The 17,217-nt window shown below is 41.7% G+C and overlaps 1 protein-coding gene across 1 annotated transcript in view; it reads right to left on the bottom strand. All coding sequences in view use genetic code 11, as the record gives it.

Annotated features, from left to right (window-relative positions):
- The window catches only part of EGR_06664 (Phospholipase D2), a gene marked incomplete at both ends in the record, with an annotated part of 28,561 nt that extends 11,830 nt beyond the window's left edge, over positions 1–16,731 (bottom strand). Inside the window, 10 exons of the mRNA XM_024495913.1 lie at positions 227–272; positions 675–814; positions 964–1,074; positions 2,439–2,601; positions 5,385–5,528; positions 5,865–6,173; positions 14,325–14,476; positions 14,792–14,981; positions 15,275–15,727; positions 16,703–16,731. Coding sequence (XP_024349679.1) covers positions 227–272; positions 675–814; positions 964–1,074; positions 2,439–2,601; positions 5,385–5,528; positions 5,865–6,173; positions 14,325–14,476; positions 14,792–14,981; positions 15,275–15,727; positions 16,703–16,731 — 1,737 coding nt within the window. The remainder of the gene's footprint in view (positions 1–226; positions 273–674; positions 815–963; positions 1,075–2,438; positions 2,602–5,384; positions 5,529–5,864; positions 6,174–14,324; positions 14,477–14,791; positions 14,982–15,274; positions 15,728–16,702) is intronic.
- Between the last annotated feature and the right edge of the window lie 486 nt (positions 16,732–17,217).

Below are 17,217 nucleotides of genomic sequence, written 5' to 3' on the forward strand. Positions count from 1 at the left end.
AGACACAAGCCGCTGTTTGCCAGACTACCACTTACAGGTCTTATCAACAGACTGACCCCTGACGCATACTGAGAAGCCTGGCCAGTCAAATCATCTTGCCAATAATAATGGCGAAAGAGCAGTATTGAAGATAAAAAAGACAGCTTTGTGTAGGCACGACAACATTGAGGGCTTTCGAATAGTCTTTCAAGGTTTTAAGAGTGAAGAATAGGAGCTTTTGATTTACCTGCACTTGCCTCCTGTAAGGCTTGGACTTGTCCACGTCAATTAAGCTATAATGAAATATCAAAAGTTTGAATAAGCAAGGATTACGCAATTGGCGCAAAAGGGCACTCTTAACATGTCTTCAGGTCATTAAATCGTGCGGCTCCAACATCCTTTATTATTATTAGTGCAACTTTACTAGTAGACCCATAGTTCAGCAAATGAAACACACACAATTTGGAAAGAAACGTGAACTCTGGCGCTACCCTCGTAGTAAGATTAAATCATAAAGCATTTTGACGTGGCTTTACAACCTACTTACATGCCGTTCTCGTTAACTCATCCATCAAAATAACCGAAAAAGATTATTCATACGTTTAACGGATTCAGAAAGTGCGGTCTTAATATGCAAGAGCGGAATTAAACGCCATGTTTAGTTTTGGGCGGGGAAAAAAACTTAGAGTGCTCACGGATGATCCTGTCTGTCCCAGCGCCCGTAACAAAGGTCAATGCCTCCCATGTAGGCGATGGACTGATCAATCACAACCAACTTCTCGTGGTGTGACCAGAGTAGTACCATATCACGAATGTGGTCCGGATGCCTTATAACCTAAATGATCAAAAGAAGATTGCCGCTCAGAAGGCTGGGATTGCTTTATTGTTTTACCCTACTGAATTATGAAAATAGCCAAGTTGAAACATTGTAGCACGGTATCGCATACTCACGGGTCCTGCACGTAATGAGAGTAGGCAACTCACATGGATATTTGGATGCAGGCTCGACAACCAAGTGGATGTATGTTTACTGTTGATTTTCAGTGCCTGTGGAACCTCTCTGTAGATTAGAATGCATATTCTTACACCCTCTTCCTAAAAAAGAGGATTAAATGCTCACTCAGTGAAAGTTATGGGTAGGCATTACAACGACCACAATTATGCTATTTATGATGGTTGGGAATGAAACCATAACTGAAAACATACTAATTAGCATGATGTATTGCTAGCGCTTTCTTCAGGCAAAAATTTTTCAGGATTGGTGAGCAATTATGTATTTTTCTCAGGAATAATAATTTGAATCAGCAACATCGGCTGCGGACTTTGAGTATCATTAGAATACCTTCTTTACAAAAAAATAATAAAAGAAAGAATTTAGGGATTGACTGCTGGCGGATGAATTTCATATCCTAGATATAAAAAACCGTTTAAGGTGCCTGTTATGTAGACGAGCTTCATCAACAGACTTGGGTGCAGAAACAAAAGTACCAAAATGAAAGAAATTGGTTTGACAAGTCAGGGATTCTGCCCCAGCGATCTCATACGCATCATGCTAGTGTTTTGGAATCAAGAATTCTAATCTGGATTTGGTAAAAAAAAACCCCTAAGTTCTTCTGGGGAAGAGAATCGTAGACTCTGACAAAGCGGAGGACAACACAACCGCACAAATGCCATCACTTTGGTCACATGGGATCGATCAGACGTCCACCACGACTACATGTGTTGATTCGCATTTCTATTCCATTCTGACAATGACAAAACTACTCTCGTTGAGGAATTTCACAAATACCTCTCCCATTGCCTAAAGTAGTCATAACACAAGCCTCCGGTGGGAGAAAATCGCCACTACCCAACAGCATATTGCACCCATTGGGAAGAAGCTTCTCTAACCGTCAAATCGGCGAGAATACATTAAAAAAGTTACTCCATCTGTCACGACGCCTGGAGTTAGTAATTCAGTGCGGGTAAATTTACCTAATATACAGACTAAACAATAAATTCTATCGCTGAGTTTGAATGCTAATCACATATGAAATGAAGTAATGAACTCATTTTATTGTGATAAAAATTGCAAAACGTGAAATTTATTTAGTAACCAACTGACACATTTGAATGTTTAGAATGCATTAGCTAAACAAACCTTCATTACAGGCGATTTATCGAGCACACAGACGCCATGACGTGACTAACATTATCTTGACCGCACTTTGTGGCCGTGGCATTGGTGGTTCAGTGAAAAAGGTGGAAAGAAATACACAGTAGGCACTATGCTATGATTCACGGATAAGTGTGCTTCAAAACCCGATTGCCAAAGGTTTTAACCTTAGTAATTAAGCAGAAATGCCAAAGATATCTGGGATGCACGACGGAGGGGAGAAGAAGCGTGAGCTTTTCATGGATGCCTGGCTACTCGAAGTAACAAGGATACATAAAATGGTGAAGCAGTGAACACCACATACTGCCTTCCTCTTGAGAAGGAAATCCAGTCTCCACTTGTCACCACCGTCTGGACGCTTGAGAAAGACCTCCGGCGAGAGCCACCAGTCAGTGATGAAGATCTCGTGCTGCGCCCGCTCAATCCCGTTCGCCACGGCATCCATGTAGGAGGCACCATCGATGCACCTGACCATAGGTCATTAAATTACATCACGATCACGTACAAATCAGGCGTCAGCACCCTCGTCCCCTCACCCAGTGCCTTGAAATACTGGATTATAAATACAACTTTTAATATCTTTAGGCCTTTACAAAATGGTCAGCAAATTTTGGACTCTCATAAGCCTCTTTGAGAAATGACAAAAATCGACTCCTTAATTCAGCTACTGCTTTCAGTTGCATTCATCTGTCGATTCTCCACCGAGACGAGCGTATTCCTGGCTTTACATACGATTGGACGTAAAAAGGTGCACGGCTCCATCCTCGTTTTAGTTTCTATAATTTCTATAATTAATTTGTGGTAATTGCCATTGTAATAGTAATTGGGGTAATAGTCATGCGGCATAGAGGTGCGTGCAAATATTTACACACCCACTTACACAAACGTTCCAAAACCGGTTGGGCTTGAGTGCTGGCCACTGTCCAATAGGCCTATCATTAGCCCATATCGTAGTCGCATTTGAGACAACTTTGCTCTATCCCGCCTTAAATATCACCTGGACTAGCACCTAGCATTGTCAAGGCGACTATTTCTAACGCAGCTCCTCCACGACCTTCAGCTAGGACTGAAATCTAGAAAACACCTATCGGCTATTTCGCCCGCGCGTGGATGCCAAAACCACTATATCTCAGAGTAAAGAAAAAAAGCCACTTAACTAGAAAAAGTAGACGCACCCATTGTGTGCAGCTGCCTAGTGCCAATACTGAGAACACAATGCATTCTGGCTAGCTAAAAAAGCTAATAAGGGTGTGAAGCGAAACGACTCTTTCCCCCCTCATCGAATTGTCCATTCTGCCATTGGTCTATGAACAGCTCCCACGGACAGTGGCGTGAACAAACGGCCACCCGCAGACTGCGCTGTTAGCAAAATCATTATGAATAGACAATCTGGACCCGGAGCCCATTGTGTTTAACGTAAAACCGGCGTGGCTTTAAAAATGCACGTCACAACCCATCGAACAGAGTTGTGGAAACATGGTATCATAATAGCACGAAGGTTATCTCAAAAAACCCTGGAGATGAATCATTTGCTGTGATTAAAAGACAGTAGAAGTGGTTTGATAAAAAATTAACCTTGTTTACAACAAAACTTGTTTCGATCCCTGCTGCAGCTTCTGATAAGCTTCATACTCAAAACAATCTTCGTGGAGTTCCACGAGAGTTCCATGGCTTTCAGTGAATTTCACTTTAATACTGTAAAAGGCTGTAGTAAGAATAGTTCTTCCGGATGGCATGGCTTTCTTCTTTCTTGAAAGAGTACCTACTTTGTGAATGAATGCCCTTATTTCGTATAATGTTAACGGTTTTACATGATTCATGAGGTATTGTCAAAACCAACTACCAACAGAGATCGCTGAGAATTACTTTGGTAGTTTGCTTCGAAAGAACAGCAATAGTCAGTGAAAAATAATCGTTCCAAGTCCAATTTGAACATAATTGCCATTGTCACATTATAAGAGGGTAAGCGCACCCTCTAAGCCTCTCCAAATGTCTCACAGAGGAGAGGGATGGTGAAGCACGAGCCCGGATGCGAATGCGGCATGATTGTAAAAGAGGAATGGAGAGGCTTAATGCTTTGGATCAAGTGTGGATTACATGAGAACTCGACGAATGGGGCAGTGGGTAATATTTTTTTAATCTTCCTTATTTCATTCCCTTTTTTAAAACCGGAATAGTGGAAAAAACGGTGAGAGGGTGCGGTGTGAAAGTGGAAGGCTGGTGGTCCTCAAGGAATGATTCGAAATTTTGGGGCCTTTTTCGGTACTGCTTATGTCAACGTGGAACACAACATTCACATGTGCTTCCACCTTGGCGCTATCGAATTACGTGGCTTTTTGAAACGTGAATGTTGGAAGGAAAAGCACAATTCCATTCAGGTATGCTTGTGGCGTAGCACCACAAAATATCATAATGAAAATGTCAAATTTAACCTTTCAATCTCGTTTAAAAACAGCATATACTGTTTGTTGAGCCGCTGAACACGCTGAAAACTTACCCAAACCCTCTGAAACCGATTTGTTTGGAAGTATGTAATCATTCATTTGTTGCACAGTTTGCGTGAAGGCACTCACCAACAATGTTTCACTATCAAATCATCCATCATCAGTTTACTCCGAACTGTACCAAGGTAGAACGCTTTACCTTAATCAAAAATAAACTCATCTACTTACCTTAAGTAATCTAACAGGCATGACGGTAACCTCGCGGTCTTAATCCTGCAGCAAGTTCTCTTTCACCTTGCATACAACATTCTTGTCACTACTATCAGTAGTCGGTTTATCTGCAAAAACTGCAAATTTTTTTACTGCAAAGCATGATTTTGAGGCGCTGTCAAAGCTGTCCTAGCATTTAGGGTGCTTTTAGAATTAATTAAATACGCGCCATACCGGTGCTTCAACGTGACCACATGGTTGACAAGGTAGGGTTAAAGCGTGCTGTCAGATATGAGGGCTACTAGCTTGTTGACTTTAAAGCCCAGCCACTAGTCTGGGGACAAGGCATCACCTGAGGCTTAGACATGCAAACGGCGTGCGCATACTGGTGAAGCAACTTCGAGATGACTTGAACCCTGTTGTCCCGTCACGCGGCTGGAAACAAGAACGACTAGTCTGCCAATTCATGCAGTACGGGCACCAACAATCTAGTCTGGTTAACAAATTTTGATAAATACTGCCCTCTTCCCCCTTAGGGGCCATGTATCACCAGTCTAGGGTGACCGGGAAGGTGCATCACTGTGAGGGGGACTTACAGAAGTATTTGTCCATCCCTGCGGATGGGGGCAAAGGAGTCGTTGGGATTGATCTGCACGTAGTCCAGTGCAGCAGGCCGGCTGATGACTTTAGTCATTTCGGCCACCCAATCATTTGGTCTCTGTGTTCGTAACTGCATTTCGCTATGGATAGAACACAATACAGCATTAGGTCGTTAAGGTGTTTTCTTCCGATCCGAAAGGAGAATAGGGGGTTTGATGCCAGCTAAAGCTATATTTTTAGGTAGTCTGCTGGAATGGTCACAGGCACGTACCAACGCGTTCATGCATCTGGTCCGCGCAGTACTATGGCAGGATTCTATTCAGGTTAACACGTAATTGCCTGGATATTTTACTGTCAAGGGTAGTTGAAACTGAACCATGACATTTGAGGGTAAGGTTGTGAGCACGCTCCATGACTACAAAATAATTTCACATGGTTTAGAGCAATGTACTGAAGGTTTGGCTACTTTAACATACTAGTGCATGTTCTTGATGTTCAAGATGGTGCCAGCACCGCTGCGTTCGGTAGAGTATTTGAATAATTGGTCCATGAGGATGACCTTGCAGAAGCGCCAACGTCTGTTGCGGTGGTACCATCGACGCACTGTGCTCGGTTGGTGATGAATGAGGTGTGGCTCCTCTGTATTCCTGGTGGGTACAAAGGTCTGCAGGGTTGATTGGCTGGACATGAGGTGGCCATTCTGCTGGGCTGAGGGCAGTGCCTTCTGCTGATTAACCTTGCTTGGCTTTAACATCACCAAGTAGGAATCTTTTAGAACTAACCACCTGCAACAGGAATAACAATAAATGCGCGAGGCCAAATCTTCTTATTCGCAATATTTTGGCTGCAAAGTAAAAAGAGAAACATATTAAATTCCCATCAATTTGATCGCCCGGAAGTTTGGCACTAGATATAAGCATGCTTTAAGTCATTATAGAGCGACGCCAACGCACTATCAGATCGTTTGATTTCCCTAGCAAATTACAAACTGTAGCTGCAAGCTTGGAGTTTCAAATGAGCCACAATACATGAATTCGGAGTACGTAGGGTAGTTGGGAAGGCGTTTGTCAGAAGTGAAATGAGCGGAGATTGGGGGATAAATTGGTCACATCTGTACGGGTAACCACGCTAGAGCAATTCAAACGACGTGTAAGAGCACGCGTTTCCAAAGTACTATCCGCCATAAGATCATTTTAAGGAGGATAAAACGATATCCGAGCTTGCAAAGAGAGTTCATGAGAAGAGCCTCATTGCTCAAAAACGATCAGATGAAAGGTCCAAGACAGATAAGGCTATAGCCTGACCTTAACAGGGATAAGTGTGGGGCATCTTTTTTGAGGATCGGTTATATGGAACTACAAACGGAGAATATGTCAAGAAAATTCGTTTTTCATGCACACTCACGGGCAAACTCAGCATCAGTCCAAAAAAGAGTACTCCTGAGGGAACTGCAAGTTGAATTTTTCGTTAGTTCCTTCAATGCTCACCGGTGCGTCCATTATCATCGAATCACATCACATAACAACCAAGTTTCCCCTCCTCTTCTCTATAACCCAATACCGATTGAACATTATAAAAAGCATCAAAAAGCATATAAAATATATCAACGATGGTTGGATAGTGCAGATTCAGGCAGCTTGTATCTGCTCTGTGCGTTTCTAGCAGTTCTAAAAGCGCGGCAGTGATCGAATTCCCAATACCAGTCTTAAAAAAGTACAGTTGTATCAGGCTTAAGTCACCTAGTGTACTTAAATTATGTTATGCGGGTGGGTGCATCTAACTAAACATTTGGGCTGGAAGTGTGAAAAAAAAAGGTGAAATTGCCATAAATTGAGGCATAAGGGTGAGCCCACGATTGAGGTTGATGGATGAAAGTAGCGATTAGCAAGAATACCTCACATAGTACAAAGCAGAATGAACGAGTTAATGGCCTTGACAACCTCAAGGCTAAGAATGGAGCTCTTCGTCTCCGTGGGAAATTGTCAACTAGCTCAGCCTAAAGGACTGAACAACCTTTAGCTGAGGATGCAGACCTCATGCATCATCGTGGTGACTACTATAAAGACATTCCATAAGTTGCAGATTTTGGCATGCTTCGAATCGCTTTTTGAGCAGAAGAGGGGGCACGGGCCTTTGCTCCTTTCAGCCGCCTTGCAATTGTGGCGCGATCGATTGCTCGTTCGCGCACCGAAACTGCGGCGCGCGCACACGAAATGAAGTGCGTCTTCTAACACGCGCACAGACAGGTCAACTCGTCGCCCTCACAAATGGCGTACAAAGGCTTGGTATAAAGCTCAAATGCTACTTTGCGTGGATTTTGGCCCCTCTGGTGTCGCTGTGACCAGTGGACTTCCCTGTAGTCCCTTTACTTCAATTTTCCACATATCGCAGTCAAGCAGAAATCTTTTCAGGGATAGCAAAGTGGTTAAATGTCGTGCGATATGGTGAATATTCTCATAGCTTGTGATTTCGTCATAACACATTGATAACGGTTGAAAAGGTTACAGTCAGGAATTTCTACCCATTCACACGGCTTCTGCTATTTCATAATGTCCTCTCCCTTTTTTTTAAAAAACGCGTTTGTAGACTTTGCAAACATGGACGCTGTGCATCGTCTTTGGAGCGACAGTGCAGAACTTCAACGCAAATATGACACTGCAGAGGTTAATTTGCATTAGGCACTAATTAAAATGCCCGTAAAAAAGCACAAATTCAAAGTTACGATCATGTTGGTCAGACAAAAGGGATGAACTAAGCAGCTTGGCCTTGGTAATCGCAGCACCATTTAATTGGTCAAATACCCACCACTTGAGCCAAGTGATGAGAAGGTGTCAAACACATTAGAAATAATCAAGGATTCTTATTTTAAACTGCAACCTTGATCATGATATCAACCGAAATGTCGAGAGTCCCAGCTTCTCCTCGAAGGAGATTTTTTAGGAGCTATGAGGATGAGTGAATCACAGTGATATTGCTTATTCCGAGCAGCAATTAATTAAACTTTTCTACGGGGTTGAAAACATTTTTCTCATGCATTTAAGATGATGAATATTCCTTCTTATTCACAAGTCTGAAAGGATGACAGGGAGTTTGGCTTTTTGACATGAGTTAGTGTTGCTCGCACTCCTTGAAGGTGACGGGTTACACGCGATAGGGTTTAGTTGAAGAGGTGCAATTGGATGCCTCCTATGCGTGCGGCCCCTAGACTTTCAGTGTTGCAATGTGTTTAAAAATATCAACAACCGCAATTCTTCCCCATTTTAACATGGTTGCAAACATCCTTTTACGGATTAGCTGATCGGAAGTGTTGGAATCAAATGCTTCAAATTCAACAATCAACGATGATTGGGGACTGTTAGCGTAAACACATACAAATTAAAAAAACCATAGGGAGTATCACGTTGAAATGTCTTTTTCAAAACTTCGTGTAAATTTCAATTAATTTATTCTAAAATGTATAGTCTGACATAAGAAGCGGCCCGCACAACCCCGGTGGTCCAACTGTTGAAAGGCAGTTAGAGGGCACCTCGGTTCCAACATCATTCCTCATAACTCATATATGCCTGCCCGTAACAACCTTTTCCATGAGAGTGGAACAACATCTCACTTGAAGTCTTTTTTATGTGGGACTTCAGAGAGGCGCCTTTTTAAAAAACGATTATCAGAGGATGGTGCAAACACAAGAACAAATGGGAGACATAGGTCGCATTTTTCAAAGGATCCGGCTAATTTGAAAGTATTTGGGCTTCGCTTTCCCAATATTGCTAAATGTCACACCAAAGATACTCCTAATACGTATTTCCAAAGGCTAGAGCCTTCCTCAACACAAATGATGGCAACGGATAGAATGCATAAAACAAATGTTACTACAGAAATGATGAAGTGTACATAATTGCCCTATGTGAGGATTTTTGCTGCTCCACGCCTCGAAGCTTAATCGCAGTTTTGAAGTGGGGTTGCGAATCGCTCCGTCAATGGACGGCAGATGGGCTAAATGCAATCAAAACAGTGCCACGCGCCAACACTCCAGAGCTATGGCCTAACGATGGAGGCAGTTGAAGCAGTGACTCATCCATCGCTCTTTCAGGGCTTTGATGTGCACTTCTCTCCAAGGTATAGGCGTGAAACGCTTTGTGCCGCCTTTGAAGGGATAAACATGAGTGTGGGCAACCGAATGCCGCCTTTAATAGAAAGCCTTACGATTCTCATTAACTCGCGTCCTATTTTCGGTCTGAAAATTAGCCCGTGAAAACATCGAGCGGTAATGGCTAGGCATTACAAAAAATGGGCTTCAGACGAATGTGGATATACTTCTGCTTGAATGAAAATAAAGCCTTGACGAAATCAGGTGAGGTTTTTACGTCAATGTTAGATGAAGGTGCAATAATCGCATTTATGAATGGTTTGTCTTTCATCAACAAATTTTGAGTAAGAACGCCTACCCTGCTTGTCTATTGGTATCTGATTTCTCTAAGCACTGCTCCACTGATATGCAGTAGTACCGGCGAAAATCGGAGCAGTCCCTAGGATGGGTTTGTTGATTCAGATGGGATTTGGTTATAAAGCACAGAAGCAGAGTGTGAAGGACGCTAGCAAACCCACGCACGCACTTGATGTGCCCTGCTCGAAAAGAAATAAAAATTTCTACTTACAGTGTTCCCTAAAGAGCACGAAGCTCTCTTTGAGTACCTCACATGATTGCTCAATCATTCAGTAAGTGGATAAAACTTTCATGAGTAAATTCAGAAAAAGCAACTTCACCATGCACAAATGCCTCGGTGCGATTTGTCACTGGTGAGCGAGGAAATCAATCACAACTGGGTGTCATTCAAAACTATGAAATGCAGTTTTGTAACTAAAAGCGTTTAGATGATATTTCAAAATGAATCTATGTTCCTAGCCCATTCCCAAGGATTTTGGACAAGCAAGGTTTGTATCGACTGAAAAGCATTGGCAAGTAGGCAGAGACGTCGCCGAGCCAGATGTCGCACCACAAAGTTGTGTGTGTAGTGGAGGGGGCGCTGAGAACTATCTGCAAAGCCTGAAAGAACGGTGTGCAGTGGTCTTAACAATGGTTTCACTCTGTAATCGTTTGCACGAAGTGGTCTAGAATTACCGATTCTTCCGGGTCGGAAATCCCGCGAAATGTTGGCCCCAACGGTGTGCAAACGACCAGTACATACGGTGAGAGCGAGAGTAAACAGCAGCGATTTTAAGTCAGTGCCTCAAAATCCTTCAAAAGTATATGGAATGGTTGTGTGGAAAATATTCACATCATCTAAGGCGTTAATTACTACCGATTAGAATAGGAGTGGTTCGTTGCAAAGCAGAATATGGTTCGAAACAAAAGAGGGCGCAAAGTGTTTCCACAGGTGTCGACCGTTTATTACGAAATTGCATTTAAACCACCATTTCTTGAGTGAAAAAAAGACCACAATTGAAACCATAAATAAAATAAAGAAGGCAACAGCCATTCTTTGCACTACTCTTCCAGCCCCATCCACAGCAAACACTGTGTTTGTGTACCTTGAAGACACGATGGTGTGCTGCAATGAGAATGGGTTTTGTTGGTTCCAGTGAGAAGTCGTGATTCGTGACACCTCTTAATGTGAATTTGTGTACTCTGTAATGTTTATGAGCGCGCAGTGCAACAGAAATGAATTGTATATGGCACAATCTGGCAACACAGGGGTATTGGTTCGAGAAGGAGAGGGCCAGAAGCAGGGCCAATGCTTCAACAGGTAAATGCTTAGTGCTGAAGACGTTGCAACCGAAATATTGGGACAAAGGTACTCTGTCTGCCTAATTTAATATAGGAATTACCAAACTACTTTCGCGCCCTAAATCGCTAGCATAAGCGAATTAACAACTTGAGTCTCGGCTCAGGTGCCCATATGGTGAACTTTAAAATAAAATAAGTAAGGAGCAAAGTCTAGTATTCAAATCCCTTCCCCTGTTTCCTCGCATAATCTGCATTCAGATGACAGCAAGAGAGGCGACACTCCTGGCATTTAGAGTTTGGAGAATACCTGAGCATTCCGCGTATCTACTGCTCTGCAGAGTAGGCATGATGGTAATGTTGGTACCTAATCGTATTCAGCAAAGTCGTGGATTCACATTCGAGGGGTTCATTGTCACATCCAGGTGATTGCTGTATGACAACTTCTACTATTTTGGAGAGGATTTATTGGTGACCTCACGACCGGCGCCTTTATGGTAAATGTAAAACACATCGGGTAAACCAATAAACCATCACTGGCCGACACACAAACAGTTCACCAATATTTGCCTGCGCAGAAATCAGCCTCGTTTGGTGGATAGGCGTCTCACAGCCGCTGCACTCTATGCTTGGATTGAAGAGGCAATCCCAAAATAGAGAAGAAAAAACCCTTTTCTGGGTGTACAAAAACATCTATGGCCGCTTGTTGGCACCATTACCGAGGAGCACTTGGTAGGCGCATACTTTGAGGGGGTACGGGAATTGGGTTGAAAGAATTGGAGAATAAATAAGCAGTTTTTTGTGTGTATGCACCACCGCTTAAAGAGCGCTGCACACGCTCAATGAAATTTGATTGTCAAGTGGTCTTTACCTTCACACTGCTAACTCCCAAATACGTGACGGCATCGAGCAATAATGCGAGTAAAAAACATTAATTGACATCTGTCAGTGAAGAAGTTGATTACCCAATAGTTCGTTTATTTGATTGATTAAAAGTTAAGCTTTGTAAGGTGCGCTAAAGCCTTTAGCTATCTGCTAGTTGATTCCAAAATTCCAAGTCAAATTTATAGGACTTAGAGAAGCAGAGCACACGGCAAATTGAGGCTAGGACTAGGGTTGAGTCAGAAATGCGACATCGTGATACACACTGATTCAGTCATCCTGCACGAAACTGATGCACCCATTGTTTGCCGTTAAAAACAACTATAAGTAAAATACAAAAGATGTGCTTGAAAAATGATAATTCAGTCAAAATTTGGACGCATAAACCTTATAAACCCAAGAATAGGAATCTGACAATCACTTGTACGTGCGTGCACCAAACGTCAGAAACATTATTGGCATTTGAGGAGCTATGATGTACTATGCCATTAAAGTAAGATATTATGAGCCTTTAGTCATATGAATTCAGGTGAAAAGGACTTACTGTGACGCACGCTGATGCCACTTCAGCCTTGTTGGTTGGCTTGCTTAGTGAATTTTCAATGTCATAATGTGGAATGATTGAGGTAAAGCCAAAGCAACTAGAAGCCCTTCGTATTAAGCTTAAATTGCCCTCCTCAAAACTCTCCAAAACCGCTGAGGCTTCATTCAATGGGGTTCAAAAGGCAATTCACTTTTAACCCACTTTACAGATTACCTTAGAAAATGAGTGCTGAACACGCTCCATTTTACCCTCGAGGACAGGAGCATTAAGTTTTTCAATCCCTACTTCGAGCGCAATGCACTTTGAGCGGTAAGACACTTCAAAAGATAGTCAAGAAATGAAGGAAAAGGTGGAAATTAATAGGGGATAGGACGATTTTTTAAAAAGGGCACCTCATGGAGAGAGGTCTCAACAGAATCAGCAGACCAATCGTAGAGTGGTGAGTGAAAATACAAATGCGTCTCAATACGTCGATACGGCACCATCAAATAATAAATGGGTAACATTCCCAAAAAAACGTGATGAATGGGTATATTTTGTTCCCATTTTAGAGGGAAAATGTCGTCTCAATTAATTACAGCTTTATAGTGACAGATGGATAAGTAATAGGCATATAAGGATGATTTGGAGCATGGGTGCATATCAGTCACCAAGACGAGACCAATTGTGTCCTTAGCCATAACTCATGATATCTTCACTGTCAAGATAAATCATTGGTCAGGATTATCGACAAATCTCTGGCACAGTTAACGCCTAAATGTCTTTCATAGTACTCAGTATCTGAGGAAGCATTCTATTGCAGTGGTCACAAATATGCTCAACAAACAAAGACGATATCAGTAGCACAGTTAGTAAAAAGTTAGGGGATTTGAAAGAGGGTGGTGAAACCCTGCCTACCACTGGTAAAACTTCATTGTCCCTAGACCAAGCAAGGCTCAATGACGAATACATGCAAATACTGAATGCTTGATGGTCCACAGCAAGTACATTTCATCCATCATTCGCTTTTTCCGGAAACGCATATTGAAAATGGCCGAGCCCATCAAAATGATCATAGTGAGGCAAAAAAGGCTTCCTATACTGCCTTTTCGCCACAAAAGTTACTCCGGCCTCGAAGTTTGAGGAGTGGGTATGCACACATTTCGTAGGTTGAGATAAAATGCATTTGAGCCTAAATGTAGCAGCGATGTTCCACGTCCCAGTAACCATTGTGATTGATTACACTGTGCGCAGTACGTAAAGTATAACTTCAATTTAGTCAGTAGTGTGGGCTTTCAAGGATGGGCGCCAAGACCACTTTATAGGAGAAAAGCATGGGGAAGCACATGCATCTAGAAGTTAGAGTAACTGCAAGTAATCATAGGATAAAGAAGATTCGGACGAATTCGACCGAACTCCCACAACATTTGTCAGCACCGAACTATGCCAAAATGGGTACTGGTGGACCCAGAGAGAGAAAGGGGAGACTGTGTAAATAATAAAGGAGTGATCTTGGTGATCACACACGAAAGCGCAATAATGAGAGCCCAATTAAGTAACGGATTACACAGTTTCCAAAGTTTTAAATTTCTAAGGTCGACTGAATGCACACTTAACTACATTGGGAGCCGTGTAGCCTCATATTTGCCATTAAGGCGCTAAATGAGGTGAATTTAATAGGTGTATCTACATGTACTTTGTGAGGGCAAACACCATTCAAAACCGGAGTGTCTCAAAGGAGAGTTATGACTGAACATAAAAACAAATACGCACTAAGTGAGTGAAGCTGTTCATGAAATAACGATCACATACCTGGTTTGCCAAGCACACTCGTACACACAAAACGCAGTCATTGGAAGTGCCAATTTTCCGGGCTTAGGAATCTTCATAATTGTTCCCTCCTTGAATTTAGAAGTGCCCAGTCGCAGGCGAAATGTGATCGGCGATACTTCGAAAAAATTCATCTGGCATAATTATAGGAAAAATAGTGAATGATATGGCCATACCAACCATGGCAACGAGTGATTAAAAAGGAATAAGAACGTATGTACTAGATACATTAGCGAACAACAAATACTTAAAAGGGTTGAGAGCAGACACTGGACCCAATAAACGGGGAAATGGAAATGCAATATAAGATGAGCAAGGCGAATGGACATAAATTTAGCAATTGCATAAAATGCCAACAAGTCGATCGTATGTCAACAAATATGAAGGGGCGACTGATATTAAAGTGGAGCAGTGAATAGGCGAGAGAACAGCCTGTGCAAATAACTTACTACACCTTCCAGATAGCGAAGCGGTTTACAGTCAACAATAGATTGGAGATACTCCTCCAACAGTTTTGTGCGGTGCGCCATACCCTCTTCGGGAACAGTGAGGATCCATCGCTTAGGAAAGGCAGAGAGTCGTCGTTTCTTAAGCGCCTCCGCCGGTGGTGCATTTTGAAAACGCGATCTCACCGTCCTTCTAGATAATCCAAAGTTTGCGCTCAGGAATCAAGCACATTAATTAGACTACTTTAAAAAAACGCTTTCCTGCAAAGGTCATTGTGCATCCATCTATTAAAAACCTAACGCTGCGAACATGCAGATAAACCAGTCATTGCTTGACTTCCTAACCATAAAAACAAAGACCATTAATCAGAACACATAACTCAACTATGAAGGATCAAGTATGCATAAAGCGCCATACCAGTGGTCAACTATAGGAATAAAGTGTAAAAAGTGCAGCGTTAACTATATTTCATTCAGCACACTCACGTGGCCCGTCTAACGCGCAGTTTAACTTGATCAAAAGCAATTTCTCTGTGTAAAGCGAAAATATCGTTGTATGTTTTCATGATTTTCCACTCATATGGTTCATGGTGCACGGTAATTTCATAACGGCTAGGAACCTTGCCTGAAGCTGCAACTGACGCCGGTTCTTCACTTGCAATTGTTGCGTCATCAACTATGTGTTGTGAAAAACTTGGACTTCGGACACGGTCCCGTAAATAGTTAAATTTACTTGTCCAATACACCTGGGTTATTTGTACCTTTATCGGAACATTAGGTAAATATATTTGTCCCGAATCAAATGCGTCTCCTGTTGCAGGAAAGTAGTTATCTTGCACATCAACACCGTCTTCTTCATCATCTGAACTGCCTTCAAAAGATAGCTCAATAAATGTATCCATAAAAATTCCAGCTTGGAGGGAGAATATACACTGCCAACTACAAGCACGAAAGTAAAATTCACCCAAGCACGTTATATACTTATATAGGCACAAAATAACACAAAAAGCATTAAAACTTAAAGGTGAAAAGAAAATAAAAACTAAAAAAAACACATAAAACGATTTTGCTAGCGAGCGAAACGTTATAAAAAGCAGTACGGCTAAATTCAAGCCGAGATTATAAATAGTGAAGCCACGAAAGTAACCCAAAAAAACACGAAAAAAGTAAACTACCAGACTGTTGTAAATAACGAACACAACAGCTAAATCCAGAATCAAATAAGGAGAAAGTGCAAAAGAAACACAAGGGGTGCGGTAAAGTGTGAGCAAATTCAAGAAGACGGAGTTGGAAAACACTAATAAAACAAATGTCTTCGATGACCTCAAAATATTTAAGAACATCAAACTAAGCATTGTTAACAACACTATAAAAATTATTTTATTATGAATTTTCTGTTAGGCTGCACTCAATACTTGTGTGCTAAATAATTTGCCAAGCATACTGAATTTTAGAGTTGGCTCAGGTAAATTTTTAAAACGAAAAGATTTGTCACTAATGTACCTAATGTGCTAATTCGCACTTCATAGAAAAAAACAAATACTAGGCTTAAAATGCGTTAAATATGCATTCAAGGAGTTAATTGCACGCACGGAAGAAATTTCAGCATATATTTTTCAACACATCAGCTATCCGTTAGGCTACTACGGCAATGAATTATTTACTTAGCTCATAGTTTTGGTATCGGGTCACTCTAAGGCTCCACTATTGTGTAGCGCCCCATAACTTCGCTGAATACGGAAGAGGACACAATACTCGGGCAAAATATATATTCAGCACAGAGAAGGGTTTTAGACTAGTGGCATATCCCAAAGGCCAGCACACCTGGCAAGGTACAAGAAGGCCAATTCGAAGCTTAAAAGTGGCACCTAACTAATACCTAAAGGCCAAACCACTCTCGTATTACAATTGTACGCTGATTGAGTGGGGGACTTCCGAGTCATGCCAGTAGTCTCAAGTGTTTCTCTATGTCCACGGTGTATACTCTGCTCAAACCCTATTTTTCGCTTTTAGGTCTTAGAGTGTTACATCCGGAACATCATATTCCTTGCTAGGCATATGCAAATGCTATTTTTTGTTAATTTAATGTTTGGTCATCTGCTGGGCCATGTTAACACAAAAAAATGCAAGAGTTTAAGACGAAAACAATTTTGTAGTTTTGCTTGATAAAAAAATGCAAGTCGTCTTTTAATTTTTGCTAATGAAGAATCCTTTAAATTATGTTCCTCTTCTTTTAGCGGTCCTTGAAACAGTCTTTTTTAAGTGCGCAACAAATGTTTTTCATAATTTATGAAAACTTTTAGCTGTGCGCTAATTTGTTTATGCACTTACCGTTTTTTGTTTGAATGTGTGATTGTCGTGCCGCTTTTTACGTAATGCCACCTTCCAATTTGGTCCCATCATTGATGGTCTGCTGATCCAAGCTCCAT

This window comes from Echinococcus granulosus, assembly GCF_000524195.1.
Source record: "Echinococcus granulosus chromosome Unknown EG_S00061, whole genome shotgun sequence".
NCBI lineage: Eukaryota > Metazoa > Platyhelminthes > Cestoda > Cyclophyllidea > Taeniidae > Echinococcus > Echinococcus granulosus.